At 39.1% G+C, this 18,563-nt stretch overlaps 1 protein-coding gene across 1 annotated transcript; it reads right to left on the bottom strand.

Moving 5' to 3' along the window:
• Positions 1-1,101: 1,101 nt before the first annotated feature.
• Positions 1,102-18,330, bottom strand: LOC108696883 (NF-kappa-B inhibitor delta). The gene is made up of 12 exons (XM_018226574.2): positions 17,977-18,330; positions 9,511-9,587; positions 8,212-8,248; positions 7,889-8,079; positions 7,457-7,671; positions 6,414-6,519; positions 3,624-3,770; positions 2,570-2,627; positions 2,260-2,411; positions 2,020-2,136; positions 1,739-1,903; positions 1,102-1,600 (listed from the first exon to the last, which is right to left on the bottom strand). The coding sequence occupies exons 1-12, from the start codon at positions 18,002-18,004 to the stop codon at positions 1,532-1,534; spliced, it is 1,362 nt and encodes a 453-aa protein (XP_018082063.1). The 5' UTR covers positions 18,005-18,330; the 3' UTR covers positions 1,102-1,531.
• Between the last annotated feature and the right edge of the window lie 233 nt (positions 18,331-18,563).

The raw sequence follows: 18,563 nt of genomic DNA, 5'->3' as shown, positions 1-18,563 counted from the left end.
CGTTAACATTTTGTCAGTAAATAGACAAAATGAGTGAAAAATTTGAATTGTAGTAAAAATCGAATTTTCATTGGTATCTTTCATAAACAGACACCCGCACCAAATAGACAAGGTACAGGTTTATGACACTTTATCCAGAATGCTAGGGACCTGGTTGTTTCCGTATAACGGATCTTTATGCAATTTGGATCTTCATACCTTAAGTCTACTAGAAAATCATATAAACATGAAATAAACCCAATAGGCTGGTTTTGCTTCCAATAAGGATTAATTATATCTTAGTTGGGATCAAGTACAAGCGACTGTTTTAATATTAAAGCGTAAAAGGAAATCATTTTAATCAAATTTGGATTATTTGATTATAATGGAGTCTGTATTTTGGAACTTTCTGGATAACAGGTTTCTGGATAATGGATCCCATACCTGTACAGAATCGATAGCCCAATCCTTTGTCAAATTTTAGTTTAGAGACAATAAATGTCCATAAAGATTGTAGAAATATTCCTGTAACAAAGCAGCAAGGCAACGGGCAATGTTTTATCTGGAAGGGAAACTGACCTTTTCTTCTTCCAAAATGTAATTTTAGGGGATTTTAGTGACTACCACTAATTACACAGAAATTCATCATGGCAAAAAAAAAAAAAATGATTCACACCTTAAATTTTTAAATTAAAAATGTAAATCTTAAATTTAAAAATTTAAATGTTCATGTCCTATTTAATATCTAAGTAAAATTGATTGTATATCAAATGAGACCTTGGGGCAAATTCACTAAGCGCCGAAGCGCCGAACGCTAGCGTCAATTCGCTAGCGTTGGGCATTTTCGTTACTTCGCAAATTCACTAACAAACGCTGGAATAGATTCGCTAGTGTTACTTCGCACCCTTACGCCTGGCGAATTTTCGCTACGGACGTAACTACGCAAATTCACTAACGCACGTAATGTACTGAACGCTACCTTTTACGCTAGACTTCGCTTCACTTAGCAAATCAACGCTAGCACAACTTCGCAACCTTACGCTACCCCTGTGCGCAACTTCGGATTTTAGTGAATTTGCGGAGCACTGGCGAAACTACGCCTGGCGAAGTGCGGCGAAGTGCGGCGAAGTGCGGCGAAGCGCGGCGAAGTTGCACCTGGCGCAACTACGAATCTTAGTGAATTTGCCCCCTTGTGTTTTATCTGAGCCAATAATCCTTGTGAATTTAATCTACCAGTTAGCCACACCTACAGTTAGCACCATAGCCTCCCTTATTGCTAGCAAATCACGCCCCCCAGGGTTTTTTTTTAAATAAGAATAGTCACTAAAAAAAGGGACAGATGAGAGCTATGCAGAAATGAGAGTTTCTTCACTATAAGAAATTAATGGCAGTTTCATAGAAACCAGGAGGTTATGGAAAAATAGAAGTTGACCGATTCTTCAGCAGAACCTGTCTGGATCTACCTACACGGGCCACAGAGATACAGGCTCCTTCTGTGAGTGGAAAGGTCTCAACGTCGGGACTAGACAAGTGGTCTTTGTCTTGGCGGCTCCTATAAGGAAGAAGATGACTGGTGGCGTGTTGATGATGTAATGCGGCGGCGCTTCAGCAAGAGCTTTATCTGGGGAAAGAACAGGTAAACAGTGGTCAGGTGGGACACTAAAGGAGGTCCATGAGTTCATTCAATGGTCAGGTTGAATCACTAGATCTGTTAATGTTAATGACAAACCACTTGTTAGTCTGCCTGAAAGGCCATTACCTGGTCAGAGAGCTCCCCAGGTGGAACCAGGTGGGCAGGTTGCTCGTTCTCCAGGTTGCGCATGCTTGGATCTCCCCCCGAGGAGAGGAGCAGCTGAATCAGGTACTCAGTAGATCGCTGAGAAGGAAGAGCGGCTGCCATATGGAGAGCTGTGTTTCCATGGGCCTAATATGGAGAAGAACAGGTCAAGATTAGAGTGATGTAGAGAACGACAGAAAAGAAGGATGGTGGTAGAGAAACATGCATGGGAGAATGGACACTAAGGCCCTAGACAACCTCACCTTCAGGTTGATGAGGGCTGGTAGGTCAGTGTGGGCAAAATTCAGGAGAAACTTGACCAGAGGGATGTTCCCAGCTTGCACTGCCATATGGAGAACCGTCTTGTTGCTCTTGATGTCCTGTGTGAAGGATACAGATTGAGCTCCTCCCACAAATGAAATCATGCAGGACAAACTACAGCTACCCCTGCAGATGGAAGGAATCCAACCCACTTTGCTGGTGACTACTAGATCTGAACTCACCTGACTGGCACAACTGGCTCCGAGCTGCAGCAGGAGTTGCACACAAGTCATACTTTCCCTCTCTTGTTGTTGGTTCTCCTGGTTGGGCTGAAGCCTTTTACTATTATAGGCAGAATTGAGGCTGATTACTGCACAGTGTAAGGGAGTCAGGCCTGGTGGGAAAGCACATAAAGTCTCAACTGCCAGGTACTACTGGACCAACATCTTATCATGCTTATCGCTGCAACATTTGATACTGATGGCACCTGTGGTCCTTGGGTAACTCCCCACCGCTACTGAAAAGCATACATGAATTATTTTCTTTCCTTACCATCATAGTTTCTGGCCTCCACATCAAAATTCTGCTGCCGCTGGAGAGATAGAAAGACCTAGGGCCAGAGAAGAACATTCATGTGAGAGAAGAACAGCGAGAGGTGAAGCTGAGCCCAGCCTAAAACTCTCAGGATCTGTGGGTTGGGCAGGCTTGTGCTGACAATTTACTTTTTGGGTGATTTGGAGGTCCAGGACCCAGGGTCGGACTGGGCTGGTGGGACCCCAGGAAAAGCCCTGGCCCTTGTGGGTCCCACAGACCCAGCTTTTAGCTGGGGCCTGGGGGATTGCGGCTGGAGTGGAGGACCCCCCCAGTACAACGCTGCCAGGTCCCTCCTCACCAATGACACTAGTAATCCTGGTGAAGAGCCCCTTCAACATATGTCCCCAGCTCAAATTCGGTTGCAATTTTTAATTTCTCTACTTTTGCTGGATCTCCCTTTCAAGTGATGTCAGAGATGGGTGGGTGGGGCATGTATATAAGATTGGGATGCACCGAATCCACTATTTTTGATTCGGCAGAACCCCCGAACCCTTTTCGAAAGATTTGGCTGAATAATGAATCCTAATTTGCATATGCATATGCAAATTAGGGGTAGGAAGGGGAAAACATTTTTTACTTCCTTGTTTTGTGACAAAAAGTCACACATTTTCCTCCCCATCCCTACTTTGCATATGCAAATTGGGATTCGGTTCGGCCAGGCAGAAGGATTCCGTCAAATCCAAATCCTGCTGAAAAAGCCCGAATCCTGCCGAATCCTGAATTTGGTGCATCCCTAGTATAAGAGTAATGTTATCATTGTTGGCCCAGTTGGGAGAGAGTTGGCCAATATGTGTGATGGATGTTCATCTCCCATTCATCTGCTGCCCCCTACTGTTTGCAATTATACTGTAGATGCAGTTCCACATTCAAAGAGATGCCAATGGCAGGTGTTTTATATAGAGCTGGCCCCACTATTGCAACACTTGATCTTAACAAACTATAACCTGTGTCCTTCCATCTGTCATTGAACTACAACTCCCAGCAGGCTACAGGACCCCAGCAGCGCACTCACTCTCAGTACATCAGAGAATCCATATGTTGCAGCCACATGCAGAACAGTCTGGCCCTTCCAATCTGAAGCGTTCACGTCGGCGCCCAGCGTGATCAAGTCGTACACGATCTCTGGCTGATTGGCTGCTGCAGCCACTAGGAGGGGAGACTGGGAAATAAAGAACAATATCAATGGATCAGAGTTCATATTGGAAGTTGCTGCCATACTGGTATGAGACATGTGAATACAGACCTGAGAACTGATTGAACAGTTGCTATACTACAACTCCCAGCATGCTGCAGCAGCCACTGTCTTGAGACTGTAGAACTGTAGCTCTATACAACCTATGGGCACATCCCAAACTCCTTGCTATAAGGAAACACATGTGTGAACCTGTAAGTAGGGTTCACTTTCCCTTTTCCTAGTGATACTCTCTGTCGCCGGGCCCTAAACCTCTGTAAGGGCCGCAAGGGAAAGAGAAGAAGAGAAGAGGAAGCGGCTCTACAGAGTCAGACAGTTTCCACGCACAGCAGCTCAGAAAGGAAGGAGCGTAATCTGATTTAACCGTAACAGCTCCGCGTCATGGAACAGCCCCAGTTCCTTAACCCCTCTGTCGGCGAGTCCTTAACCCTTTCACTGGGAAAATCCCATCAACTCTGTCATGTTACAAGCCCAGGTCTGTGTCACAATCTGTGAGCATTAATATTAACCATTGCACTGTAATAAAGAAGCACAGTCAGGGTATTGGGTTGGTGCAATGTGGCCATTCACTTGTGCAATCATATTGTAGAAGATCCAGTTGATATGTGGAAGAAACCTTAAGGACTTGGTTTATTAATATAAGGCCTAAATTGCACTACTACAACCAAGGCCCCCCTGAAACATTTTTTGGGGGCTCCCAACCTGCAACACACAACCGGTGACCCAAGGTGCCCCCTTCCTCAGTTGTCATTACCAAATCCACTATTCCCTCAGGATGTTCTGCTCCCTTTATAGTTACCAATAGTGATTGGCGAATTTATTTGCCAAGCGCAAATTTGCGGCGAATTCCCTTGATTCGCCATTGAAAATTCGACAGCGAAAATTCAACGGCGTAAAAAAAAATGGATGTCGGCGTCAAAAACAAAACGCCGGCGCCATTTTGCTAATTTTTCGGCGAAGTGAAATGGCCCAAATTCGCCCATCACTAGTTACCAACTTCTAACTGAGAAAAACTGATTGCTGATTGGTTGCTATTAGCAACGGCAAAAGTGCAGTTGCCATTTAGCACGTATATTAGTAAATGGAGCTAATTCATTCCTTACATGGGAGCAGAGCTGTCCAGCTAGCTGAATTTTTAGGAAGTTACCTCGATTTATAGAGCAGGTGGGTGGAGTTGGGGTGTGGTCATTGAATATGTGGGTGTGGCTAAGGTGTAAGTGGGTGTTGTTGGGGCGTAACCAGGTGTGGTCAGGGTGTTCCTGAATTATAGACAAAAACCTTCCAGAAACTTCTGTGGGTGATTGTTTTGACCAAGAAATAAAAACCCACCAGTTTAATAAAACCAGATTACCGACCGAATGGCAGAATGCCTTAGAAAAATCTGCCTTTGAAATGAATGAATTGCCCTTAGTTTATTTTTTTTTGTGGTAATCAAAAACCCCATTTAAGATATCTAAAATATTTTATATTAGGGGTTGTTCACCTTTGAAGTAACTGTTAGTATGATGCAGAGAGTGATATTCTGAGACAATTTTCAATTGGTCTACATTTTTTTATTTGTGGTTTTTGAGTTATTTAGCTTTTTATTTAGCAGCTCTCCAGTTTGTAATTTCAGCCATCTGGTAGCTAGGGTCCAAATTCCCCTAGCAACCATGCATTGATTTGAATAAGAGACTGGAATATGAATAGGAGAGGGACTAAATAGAATGAGGAGTAGGAAAAAGTAGCAATAACAATACATTTGTAGCCTTAAGGTCCCCATACATGGATAGATCCGCTCGTTTGGCGATGTCGCCAAACGAGCGGATCTCCCTCCGATATGCCCACCTTGAGGTGGGCAATATCGGGCAGAACCGATCGTGGGCCCTAGGGCCCAACGATCGGATCCTAGCATTCTCAAACGGGCGGTCGGATCGCGGGACCGCATCAACGAACAGATGCGGCCGCGATCCGACGGGATTTTTAAACCCATCCGATCGAGATCTGGCCGACTTTCGGCCAGATCTCGATCGGGGAAGCCCGTCGGGGGCCCCCATACACGGGCCAATAAGCTGCCGACACAGTCTGTCGGCAGCTTTTATCGGCCCGTGTATGGCCACCTTTACACGGCATTTCTTTTTTTTTTAAATGGGGTCAGTGACCCCCATTTGAAAGCTGGAAAAAGTCAGAAGATGAAGGCAAATAAAAAAAATTATAAAAAAATTAGGGATGCACCGAATCCACTTTTTTGGATTCGGCCGAACCCCCGAATCCTTCGCTAAAGATTCGGCCGAATACCGAACCGAATCCTTAATATGCACATGCAAATTAGGAGTGGGAAGGGAAATTTATTTCCTTGTTTTGTGACAAAAAGTCACACGATTTCCCTCCCCACCCCTAATTTGCATATGTAAATTAGGATTCGGATTCGGTTTGGCCGGGCAGAAGGATTCGACCAAATCCTGCTGAAAATGGCCGAATCCTGGCCAAAACCAAACCGAATCCTGGATTCGGTACATGCGTAAAAAAAACATTGACGACCATTTGAAAAGTTTACTTAGAATTAGCCATTTTAAAATATACTAAAAGTTAATTTAAAGGTGAACACAGTGGACACTATGTGACACTTACCTTCCCATTATGTTCCCTGGTGTCTAACTGGCCGTACTGTAGGTATCGTTCAGCCACTGCATAGGACTGACAGCGCAGCCCCCGCGCCACGTACAGGTTGAGAATCCTACATACAAGATCAGAAGGTGGGTGGAGAGGGTGATATTAGCCAATTATTCATTAATTTTATAGAAATGATCCCCATTCTGCCTGATGTATCATGGGAAACACACATAATATCAATGCACAGGAGCATCCCGTACCAAGAAGGAATATTAAACAAGAGGTGGGGCTAAATAGAAAGGGGAGGGGACTATGACAGATAGGGCAGAGCTTTTAAGTGAAAACAAAGGGCCCGATGGCAGATATTGGGAAGTGTAACTGCACGTGACCACTTTTAGCTCAAAACAGTCATATAGCAATGACAAAAACATGGTCTAGTAACCCATAGCAACCAATTTTATCTTTGCTTTTCAGTTAGCTGCTGACTGGTTGTTATGGTTGTTACCAGAACTGGGGGGATCCTTGAACCTGTAATTATCTTAACCCATTTGTGACCCCCCAGAGAGACTGATAGTAATGACAATTGATAAATTAACAAATATCGATAAATAAACTACATATAAAACTGTCATAAGGTTCAATCAAACATTGAATCTGTCAGAACTGGCAGAACCTGTGTTTAGTGCAGTTGGAAGGATCTGTATGGGGGGGATTAAAGTAGGGATGCATCGAATCCACTATTTTGGATTCGGCCTAACCCCCAAATCCTTCGCAAAGATTCGGCCGACTACCGAAACGAATCTGAATCCTAATTTGCATATGCAAATTAGGGACGGGAAGGGGAAAACATTTTTTACTTCATTGTTTTGTGACAAAAAGTCAAGTGATTTCCCTTCCCACCCATAATTTGCATATGCAAATTAGGATGTGAATTTGGTTCGGCCGGGCAGAAGGATCGGCCGAATCCTAATCCTTCTGAAAAAGGCCGAATCTTGTCCGAATCTCGAACTGAACCCTGGATTAAAGAGAACACTTCCCCTTTAATCCAACATTGTACTTACGTGTCTCCGTCCTCATCACGGATTAGGAGTTGATCTGGGCTCAGGTTCTGAATTTCCACTCTGGCATCTTCCAAGTCCAGTGGCACCATCTCTGGAACAACAGCCCCCGGTACCCTCAGGAAAGGCTCAGCCACAGGGTAGGAAGCCTGGGAGTGTCCGGACCAGGAGGCATCATGGGAAAAAGGAGCCACGTAGGTGTTGGGTGAGAAGGAAACCTGGGTAATAAAAATAAGGGGGTTGCACTTTTTTTCTAACTGTTAAAATTGACATCCTCATAATTAACTAACAAAAGTTTAGATATTAAAGTAACGTAACAGTCTCTATGGAACACAGCAGCTCTATCTTGCTTTATGACAAGGACACTAACACCAGTGTTAAAACTGTAATTCCATCAAGAATATTGGTTGTGTTTGGTATTCCAAACCACCTCACCTCCATCTCTGCTTCACAGCTCGGAATGTCCCTCCTTAATGCGTCATATCTCCTCTCCTGGCCATACAAGGGCCCAGATCCTGAGGGATACAGGTCTTCCAGGACAGGATAGTTGTAGTGGGCACCATGCCTTGGGAACAAGAGGTCTTCATCATCTTGTGTGGGGTGCGGGACAAAGGAGCTGGCAGCATCTAGGAGAAGGAAAGATTTGTACTCCCTTGTGACTTGCTATAGGCTGGGGGTAAAAAGCAGAATGATGCCAGAAGATACCAGAAGATACCATAGATAGTCTTGACTAGAGGAGGTCACATTCATGCACTCACCTGCTTCCTGATTATATTCCACAAGAGATGCAGATGCCTGCAAATGAAAGAGTTATAATTAAGAATACAGTAACATATTTTAGATTTAGTAATACCTTGAGATATAGAGAGAGGGTAGGGGTAGGAAGGATGGAAAACTTCAAAGGACAATAATGAAGAAGTAGATGCCCTAAAATATGGTGACCAGAATAGGACTATGTTATTATTCCAGAGGGAGAAACTTGGGGTTTTTGGATAGGGAGGAAGGAAATATGGAAACTATAGGAAAGGAAAAGATGAATTGAAGAAGGCTATAGAAAGGAAGAGAATTCCCTTAATATTTAGGATTTGGGTATCCCAGGAAGTGGAGGAGATTGTGCTAGATTGGGAGGTACTGACTTTTAATATGTCAGATAATTCCTCAGGGACATGTATGATGTTGATTTTATATGTGCCAAGGCAAAATAAGTCCTCATTGACCTCTAATATCCTTATCATTTACAGGAGGGGTACATTATCCCTTATAATACATGAGTGATACTCAGAGTTCCCTGTATAACTCAGCCTGCAGCCTTGTGCCTTTATATGGTCACAGAACAACCCCTCAGTGACTTCTAATATCCTTATCATTTACAGTAGGGGGTACATTATCCCTTATAATACATGAGTGATACTCAGAGTTCCCTGTATAACTCAGCCTGCAGCCTTGTGCCTTTATATAGTCACAGAACAACCCCTCAGTGACATCTAATATCCTTATCATTTACAGTAGGGGGTACATTATCCCTTATAATACATGAGTGATACTCAGAGTTCCCTGTATAACTCAGCCTGCAGACTTGTGTCTTTATATGGTCACAGAACAACCCCTCAGTCACTTCTAATATCCTTATCATTTACAGTAGGGGTACATTATCCCTTATAATACATGAGTGATACCCAGAGTTCCCTGTATAACTCAACCTGCAGCCTTGTGCCTTTATATGGTCACAGAACAACTCCTCAGTGACTTCTAATATCCTTATCATTTACAGTAGGGGGTACATTATCCCTTATAATACATGAGTGATACTCAGCGTTCCCTGTATAACTCAGCCTGCAGCCTTGTGCCTTTATATGGTCACAGAACAACTCCTCAGTGACTTCTAATATCCTTATCATTTACACTAGGGGGTACATTATCCCTTATAATACATGAGTGATACTCAGCGTTCCCTGTATAACTCAGCCTGCAGCCTTGTGTCTTTATATGGTCACAGAACAACCCCTCAGTGACTTCTAATATCCTTATCATTTACACTAGGGGGTACATTTTCTTACCTGGGAACTCTTATGTTGGCGCTTTTGCTCCAGCAGTTGTTTCACAGTTTGGGGAGTGGTATAGTACGTTCGACAATCTGAGAGATCAGAGGTAGGTAACAAAGTGACTAAATGTTAGATAATAGTTTGCAAAATCTTCAAGCCGTAGCAAAAATATAAACAGCAGTGAAAAATGAAGAAAACAAAAGCCAGTAATTTTAATATCTGTTTTTTGGTCGCACTTGTGAGTGGGTGTAAGAACAGAGTAAGTGCAATAACACATGGAAGGAACCAAGTGAAATCATCTAAAATTAGTATCGCTGCAGGTGTTGGAAATTGAATTACTATAAAAAAGACCAAATTTGCTTAAAGCAAAAAATTCAGATGTTTGTCCTTTCACTTGTTGCTCAACTACATTAAGTATTATAATCTGACTATAGTTTCTAACTACCTGGGTTAAATGGCTTATTGTAGATACAGGTATGTATTTTCAAAAAAAATATAAATTTTATTGGTTAGGAAACGAGGAATTATCTATTGAACTATATAACTCAGGAACTTCTGAAAAGAAACATCTGGGGGCCCATTCACTTAGCTCGAGTGAAGAAATAGAGGAAAAATTGTTCGAATTTCGAGTGGTCGAATGTGGCTACTTCGACCTTCAACTACGACCTTCGATTGCGATTCAAACGATTCGAACTAAAAATAGTTTGACTATTCGACCATTCGATAGTCGAAGTACTGTCTCTTTAAAATATTCTTCGAGCCCCTAGTTCGCCACCTAAAACCTACCAAGGCCAATGTTAGCCTATGGGAAAGGTCCCCCATAGGCTTCCTAACAATTTCCTGATCGAAGGAATATCCTTCGATCGATGGTTTAAAATCGTTTGAATCTAAGGATTTAATCGTTCGATAGAACGATTATTCCTTAGATCGTTCGATCATAGGAATAGCGCTAAATCTTCGATATTCGAAGTCGAAGGATTTAACTTCGACGGTCGAATATCGAGGGTTAATTAACCCTCGATATTCGACCCTAGGTAAATGTGCCCCCTGATGTCATCAAAAATAGATTACTTATAGACCAAAAAAAGCAAGCTCTCGCCAAAGGATATGGCCAATAATTCATTCAATCCTAAATTTGATATTAAAAATTGACTTTTGACCTAAAGGAGAAATTCTGATATTTTCACAGTTTCAGATTAAAAATGGACTTCATTTTCCCTAAATGATAAATTCTGATATTTTCACAGTTTCAGATTAAAAATGGACTTCATTTTCCCTAAATGATAAATTCTGATATTTTCAGAATTTCAGATTATAAATTGACTTCATTTGTCCTAAAGGAGAAATTCTGATATATTCAAAATTTCATATTAAAAATGTACTTAATTTGCCCTAAATGAGAATTTTTTTCACAATTTCATCTAAAAAATTTATTTAATTTTCCCTAAAGGAGAAATTCAGATATTTTCACAATATCAGATTAAAAATGGACTTAATTTGCCCTAAAGGAGAAATTCTGATATATTCAAAATTTCATATTAAAATTTGACTTAATTTGCCCCAAAAGAGATTAAAAATGGATTTAATTTGCCCTATATTAGAAATCTGATATTTTCAAAAATTCACATTTAAAAATGGACTTAATTTGCCCTAAAGGAAAAATTCTGATATTTTCACAATTTCATATTAAAAATGGACTTAAATAAATAATAAAGTTACTTTACAACTTGGATTTAGCTAACAATAATAATTTCTAACATTTGCCCAAATTTCAAACCACAGATAAAATGTAAATTTAAAAAAAAATGGTGCCATTTCTGAACTTCATTTGCTTAAATGAAAAATCTAGATAAAAAAACAAGGCAAATATTGACTGAATTTCCCCGAATTTCCCATTTTTGCACTGTTCGGACATAAGTGTAAGAGAATGCCCTTTGTACTCACTGCACTGTCAGACATATTTAAAACATATTTAAAACATATTTGACCTTCTTAAAGGGGTGGGTTACATGTTATAGAATCGCTTATTCTAAGCAACTTTTGGATTGACCTTCATTTTTTCTTTCTTATAGTTTCTGAATTGCTGAATTGAAATGTTTGGTAAGGCTACAAATGTATTGTTATTGCTACTTTTTATTACTCATCTTTCTATTCAGGCCTCTCCTATTAATATTCCAGTCTTTGCTAACCCATGTGCCGCTATACTGCCCCACATTTTAAACCTTGGGTCATTAACACAATATTAGAGGCATCGAATACGTAGAGAAAAAATGCCATTTACAAACATGCTAAAAATCGAATGAGAAATAGGATGAGCAGACGCTAAAAAAATTTGAAATGCTTGTTTTCTGCAAATTTTGCACAAATTAAACACAGAACTCCATTTATGGGCACTTAGAGAGGATTTCATTGGAAGCAAGAAAAAGACACACCAAAAAAGCAACAATATAAAATAATTTTTTTTAAAGAAATATAAGAAATATACCTGCAATATTGGCAATTGTATTCAGATACATCGATGATATTCTAAAAATCTAACAGACAATATTGGCATGGCTTCTAGTGGATGAGGTTAAATAAAAAAACCACAGACAAAATTTTAGGCTCCTTAACCAGGAAATTAACATTTTTATGGTCCCCTTCTACTTGTATAGGAACATTTTTCCCTCCCACTCATTAAAACAATAACAAATAGATATAAATTAGATGCACTAATTAAAACAAATTTACAAACTGAATGCACTTTAACAAAAATGTAATAAAAATATTTATTTATTTATTTCTAATAAAGAATTTTTTCTACTAGGAGAGAGAACAATTTTAATTCATTGTTTTTATTTATTTATAATAATGTTTGTTTTTTTACCAGGAGAGAGAACAATTTTGATTCATGTTTTTTTATCTTTTCTAATAATGTTTTTTTTCTTGTAGGAGAGAAGAATTTAATAATTTTAATAATATTTTTAATTTTATAGGAGAAAGCCTTGATTTGCACTTGCAGAAACCAAGGGAGCAGGGCTGTCCAATGCATATAATATCGCATCTTTATGACATATACTAATGGAACCTAAAGTGTTTCAACCCCATGTGAAAGGGTTTTTTGTCAGGGGAACATGCAAACAAATCAATAAATTTGAACTTGAACCGAAAATTTTAACACCAAAACACAGAATCTTAATATCTTAAAATACATCTGAACCCCAATGTCAGCACAAAAATATACTATTTTTTCTAATAATTAATTTTTTCTAATAGGAGAGAGCCTTGAATTACACCTGAACCATTTTTATAGTATTTGTTTTCTAATAAGGGTTTTATTATATAGGAGAGACCCTTGTTTCAAACCTTAAAGGGGGTGTTCACCTTTAAATGAACTGTTAGTATAATGTAGAGAGTGATATACTGAGACAATTTGTAATTGGTTTTCATTTTTTATTATTTGTGGTTTTCGACTTATTTAGCTTTTTATTCAGCAGCTCTCCAGTTTGCAATTTCAGCCATCTGGTTGCTAGGGTCCTAATTACCCTAGCAACCATGCATTGATTTGAATAAGAGACTGGAATATGAATAGTAGCGGGTCTAAATGAAAGATGAGTAACATTAACGGAACATTTGTAGCCTTACAGAGAATTTGTTTTTTAGATGGGGTCAGAGACCCTCATTTGAAAGCTGGAAAGAGTCAGAAGAAGAAGGCAAATAATTCAAAAATGTAATCCAAGATTTCTAAGAATTTAGTATAAAATACTAAAAATAACTTAAAGGTGAACAACCCCTTTTACATCAAATTAAACAAAAAAATATAGTATATTTTTTTTTAAATAATGTTTTTGAATACTGTTTTTTAACATATAGGAGAGAGCCTTGATTTTTCTCTGAATTCCTAATCTAAACTCTAAGGGGCAGATTTATCAAGGGTCGAATTGAAAATTCGAATTTCTTAATTTGAATTTTAAAGGTTTATTTTAGTGTAATTCGACTAAGGAATAGTCCAAATTCGATTCGAGTTTAAAAACATTAGAAATTCAAATTTCAAAATGTATCATGTACTGTCCCTTTAAGACATTAAATTAGACTATTTGCCATCTGATTTGCCATGCTGAATTGGTGTTTTAGCCTATGGGGGACTGCCTACAATCAATTTGGAGTCGTTTGGTGGACTTTAGAAAATCGGATTTTTTTTAAAAAAACTTGAATTCAATTCAAATTCGATTCAAGTTTGCAGGTTGATCCTATTCTCCCGAATTTAATAAATTAATAATATTCGATTGGTCATTTATTTTTCGAATTTTGAGTTTATGGGAAAGTCCAATTTACAATTTAAAAAGTAACAGCAAAAACAAAAATTTACATTTAAATTTACATTGAACTCTTTCTATGACGCTTCATTTATAGGAAAGTACAAAAATATCTTACACAGTGAGTGAAAATGCTTTTTTTGTGCAGCAGGTTCATTAAATTTAATTATATCTGATTTTAATTGAATTACATCACATTTTTAAGGGGTTGTTTCCAATGTTACGTGCGTCATACTAAATCCTTAAATCAGTCCCTATAAATTGACTTCATATTTTTATCCATGGTACAAATATTTTCAGCTGTTTTGCAGTTACGGTAAAATAATGGAAAATCCCATGACCAAATGAATGAAACGGAATTCCCAGATTTAAAAAAATCCCTATTTTTTTTAACAAGAGCCCCACAGATGGCCCCTGCGTCACACTCAGTTAATGAAGGGAGAGCAGGAAAAATGTGGGTTGTTTTTGAGGTCAGAGTTATATTTTTTTACCATCACATTGAATATTAGAAAATAGAATTTTCTATCAAAAATCAATTTTTAAATGTAATTACAAATAATTTTATATAATTCTAAGAAACTTCAGTGCACATTTTCACAGCAGATTTTTCTATGACAGATGTGATCTTACTTTTTAATGATCTGTTCTAATTAATCCCCACCCCCCGCTGAGCTTTCCAAAAGCAGCTCAAGCCCCACTGAGCATGTGCAGAGTCACTGACTCACAAGAGATGCCTAACAAGATACAGGATGGGGAGCTGCTAGAGACAACTTTGAAGGCCTGAATCAGTACTGTTATAGGGCTGCTGAACCTTTAGGCTTGTACAGTAAGTTCCAAATAGAAAACACGGCACTAACGTTATTATTGTTCATTTTTAGAAACACTGCACCTGTATCTTTAAAGGGGTTGTTCACCTTTAAATGAACTGCTACTATAATGTAGAGAGCGCTATTCTGAGACAATTTGCAATTGGTTTTATTTTTTATTATTTGTATTTCTTTTGCTTATTTAGCTTTTTATTCATCAACTCTCCAGTTTGCCATTTCAGCTGTCTGGTTGCTACGGTCCAAATTACCCTAGCAACCATGCATTGATTTAAATAAGAGACTGGAATATGAATAGGAAAGTAACAATAACAATACATTTGTAGCCTTACAGAGCATTTGTTTTTTAGATGGGGTCAGTGACCCCCGTTTGAAAGCTGGAAAGAGTCAAAGAAGAAGGCAAGTAATAAGTAATTCAAAAACTATAAAAGAAAGAAAAAAACGAAGGACAATTGAAAAGTTGCTTAGAATTAGCCACTCTATAACATACTAACAGTTAACTTAAAGGGGAACCACCCCTTTAATCAGAAACACAGCCGCTCTGTCCCAATAAATAAAATAACAAGAAATTGTACATTTTGTATCCTATTTCCTCTGTTAAAAAAATAAACATAAAAAAGGAACAATTAACTTTTGTCTGAAGGTCCTGCAGTCAGACTCACACAGTCGCCACTTCCCTTCTCTACTGAAAGACACACAACATCAGCTGCCGAGTCGCTCATTAGCAAATAAAGGGCACAATAATATTACAATAACTTTGCCTTTGTTTGAAAAACTTCTCTATCTGTATAACAGAACATTCTGCCCCAGTGGCTGCACAGATCCTATCTGATCCCCATTGTAAGCAGCAGTCCTGTCCTGCTTTATGGCAGCTGAGATTCTAGTTATCTGTATAACAGAACATTCTGTCCCAGTGGCTGCACAGATCCTATCTGATCCCCAGTGTAAGCAGCAGTCCTGTCCTGCTTTATGGCAGCTGAGATTCCAGCTATCTGTATAACAGAACATTCTGTCCCAGTGGCTGCACAGATCCTATCTGATCCCCATTGTAAGCAGCAGTCCTGCCCTGCTTTATGGCAGCTGAGATTCTAGCTATCTGTATAACAGAACATTCTGTCCCAGTGGCTGCACAGATCCTATCTGATCCCCATTGTAAGCAGCAGTCCTGTCCTGCTTTATGGCAGCTGAGATTCTAGCTATCTGTATAACAGAACATTCTGTCCCAGTGGCTGCACAGATACTATCTGATCCCCATTGTAAGCAGCAGTCCTGTCCTGCTTTATGGCAGCTGAGATTCTAGCTATCTGTGTAACAGAACATTCTATCCCAGTGGCTGCACAGATCCTATCTGATCCCCATTGTAAGCAGCAGTCCTGTCCTGCTTTATGGCAGCTGAGATTCTAGATATGTGTATAACAGAACATTCTGCTTTATGGCAGCTGAGATTATGAAATAGAAAACAAATGAAAAAAATTTTTGCATAATGAAAGAAAATATAATGTTAAGCAGTTTTCCAGTCTACATTAATTTCTGAGTTTTTATAGTCAGACAGATAATGCTTTCAATCACAATTATGTTTAGAAACAACTTTTAACCCACTACAAATGTCTAATGAATGTATTTTGGGGAGTTGCTGAGTTCCCCTTTAATGCCTTTCCGTGGGTTGCTACAGGGTGGAATGAGAGCACCGGGCAGGACGAGGACAGGGATTCAATGTAAATAATAAATGGGGGGGGGGATGTTATTCTCAGCAGGACTGACACACAGACACTTACAGGCAGAGACAGAGAGGGGTGAGTGGGTGTACAATAGTGAGAGAAAACACCAGGAATCCCCAGCCGGCTGTGAGTCAGTGTTAGGGAAATCCACAGTGTCATGAGTCACATGGTCCAGCAATGAGTCACACCCACTGCTCACTAGTGAACTCTCTCCTTGTGCACCCGCCGCTCTTACACCCTCCCCCACTGCTACAGATACGGGCACCCCAAGTTAGCATACACTTTATCCTTATTTGTCTATCTATCTACTTATCTATCTATTTATTATTATTATCCATTCTGTCTATCAATTGACTATCTGTCTATTGTAGCTATTTATTATCTATCTCTCTCTCTCTCTCTCTCTCTCTCTCTCTCTCTCTATCTATCTATCTATCTCTATCTATCTATCTATCTATCTTTTAATCTATCATCTATTTATTTATCTAATTATCTATCATCTATCTGTATGTTCTCTCTCTCTCTCTCTCTCTCTCTCTCTCTCTATCTATCTATCATATAAATATAAATCTACATACAATTCTATTCACATCTATCTACATACCTATCTATTATCTATTTATATATTGATCTTTTTAGCTATCATTCTGTCTGTCTACCAACCCATCTATTATCTATTTATCTGTCTGTCTGCCTACCTAATATATATTTAACTATAAACTATATATCTAGCTACCTACTTATTATCTATCTATCTATCTATCTATCTATCTATCTATTTATGATCTATCTATCTATCTATCTATCTATCTATCTATCTATCTATCTATCTATCTATCTATCTATCATCTATCATCTATCTATCTATCTATCTATCTATCTATCTATCTATCTATCTATCTATCTATCTATCTATCTATCTATCATATAAATATATATCTGCATACATTTCTATTCACATCTATCTACCAACCCATCTATTATCTATTTATCTGTCTGTCTGCCTACCTACCTAATATCTATTTAACTATCATCTATATATCTAGCTACCTACTTATTGTCTATCATATATCTATCTATCTATTTATCTATTATCTATCTATCTATCTATCTATCTATCTATCATCTATCTATCTATCTATCTATCTATCTATCTATCTATCTATCTATCTATCTATCTATCTATCTATCTATCATATAAATATAAATCTACATACATTTCTATTTAAATCTATCTACATACCTAGTATTATTACTACTACCTATCTATTTATATATTGATCTGCTTAGCTATCATTCTGTCTGTCTACTAACCCATCTATTATCTATTTAGCTGTCTGTCTGCCTACCTACCTAATATATATTTAACTCTCATCTATATATCTAGCTACCTACTTATTATCTATCATATATCTATCTATTTATCTATTATCTGTCTATCTATCTATCGATCTATCGATCTATCTATCTATCTATCTATCTATCTATCTATCTATCTATCTATCTATCTATCTATCTATCTATCTATGTCTATCCATGTATCTAGTAGAACTCTAGCAAGTGAACTGATTCCTGTGCTTCAGACTGTACCGGAATATTGTACATATAATGGGGAGGCTGGGGTTTGGGGGGGGGGGCACATACCTCTGGAAGTGGAGGGGGGAGAGTTCATTCCCTCCCCACCTTGTGTCTCTTGCCTGTAGGGGTCCAGCCTTCCCCAGTAGAACAGCAGCAGCTGCCTGTCTCTCTCTGTCGGCTCTCGCTGTGATGTGACAGTCACTCGTCACTCGCAGCTGCTTCTATTAAAGAGGAACTGGCAGGTTCAGCCCACGGAGGAGGTGACGGAAAGAAGAGCGGACCTGGAGACAGGGGAGATGGGTAGATAAGGCTCATACACTGAACGAGTGGAAGATACGAGGGAAAGTCACTAAAATAAACTCAATAGAAAATGGAAAGAGTTGGTGGTTGGTGAAAGCCGTCTGTGCGCTGGATGTATCTACATAATGCAACAAGCATAGAATCACTGTTATACCCTAATGAGCAAATTCTCACCCCCCCCCCATCAGTATCAGTTGAACTTGATGGACGTGTGTCTTTCTTCAGCTTCATCTACTACACTTTGTGCTGCAGAATAGACCCAACATTCCACTGGCACCTGCCCCAAACCCATGAGCTAAAGTGATGGATCTGTGGCTCTATGTGCCCTACTCCCATATATGCCGGGTTTTGGG

The sequence above is a fragment of the Xenopus laevis genome, chromosome 7L (assembly GCF_017654675.1).
Source record: "Xenopus laevis strain J_2021 chromosome 7L, Xenopus_laevis_v10.1, whole genome shotgun sequence".
Lineage (NCBI taxonomy): Eukaryota > Metazoa > Chordata > Amphibia > Anura > Pipidae > Xenopus > Xenopus laevis.
Note: the sequence above shows the minus strand (reverse complement) of the source record. Positions and strands in the feature narration are given on the sequence as shown.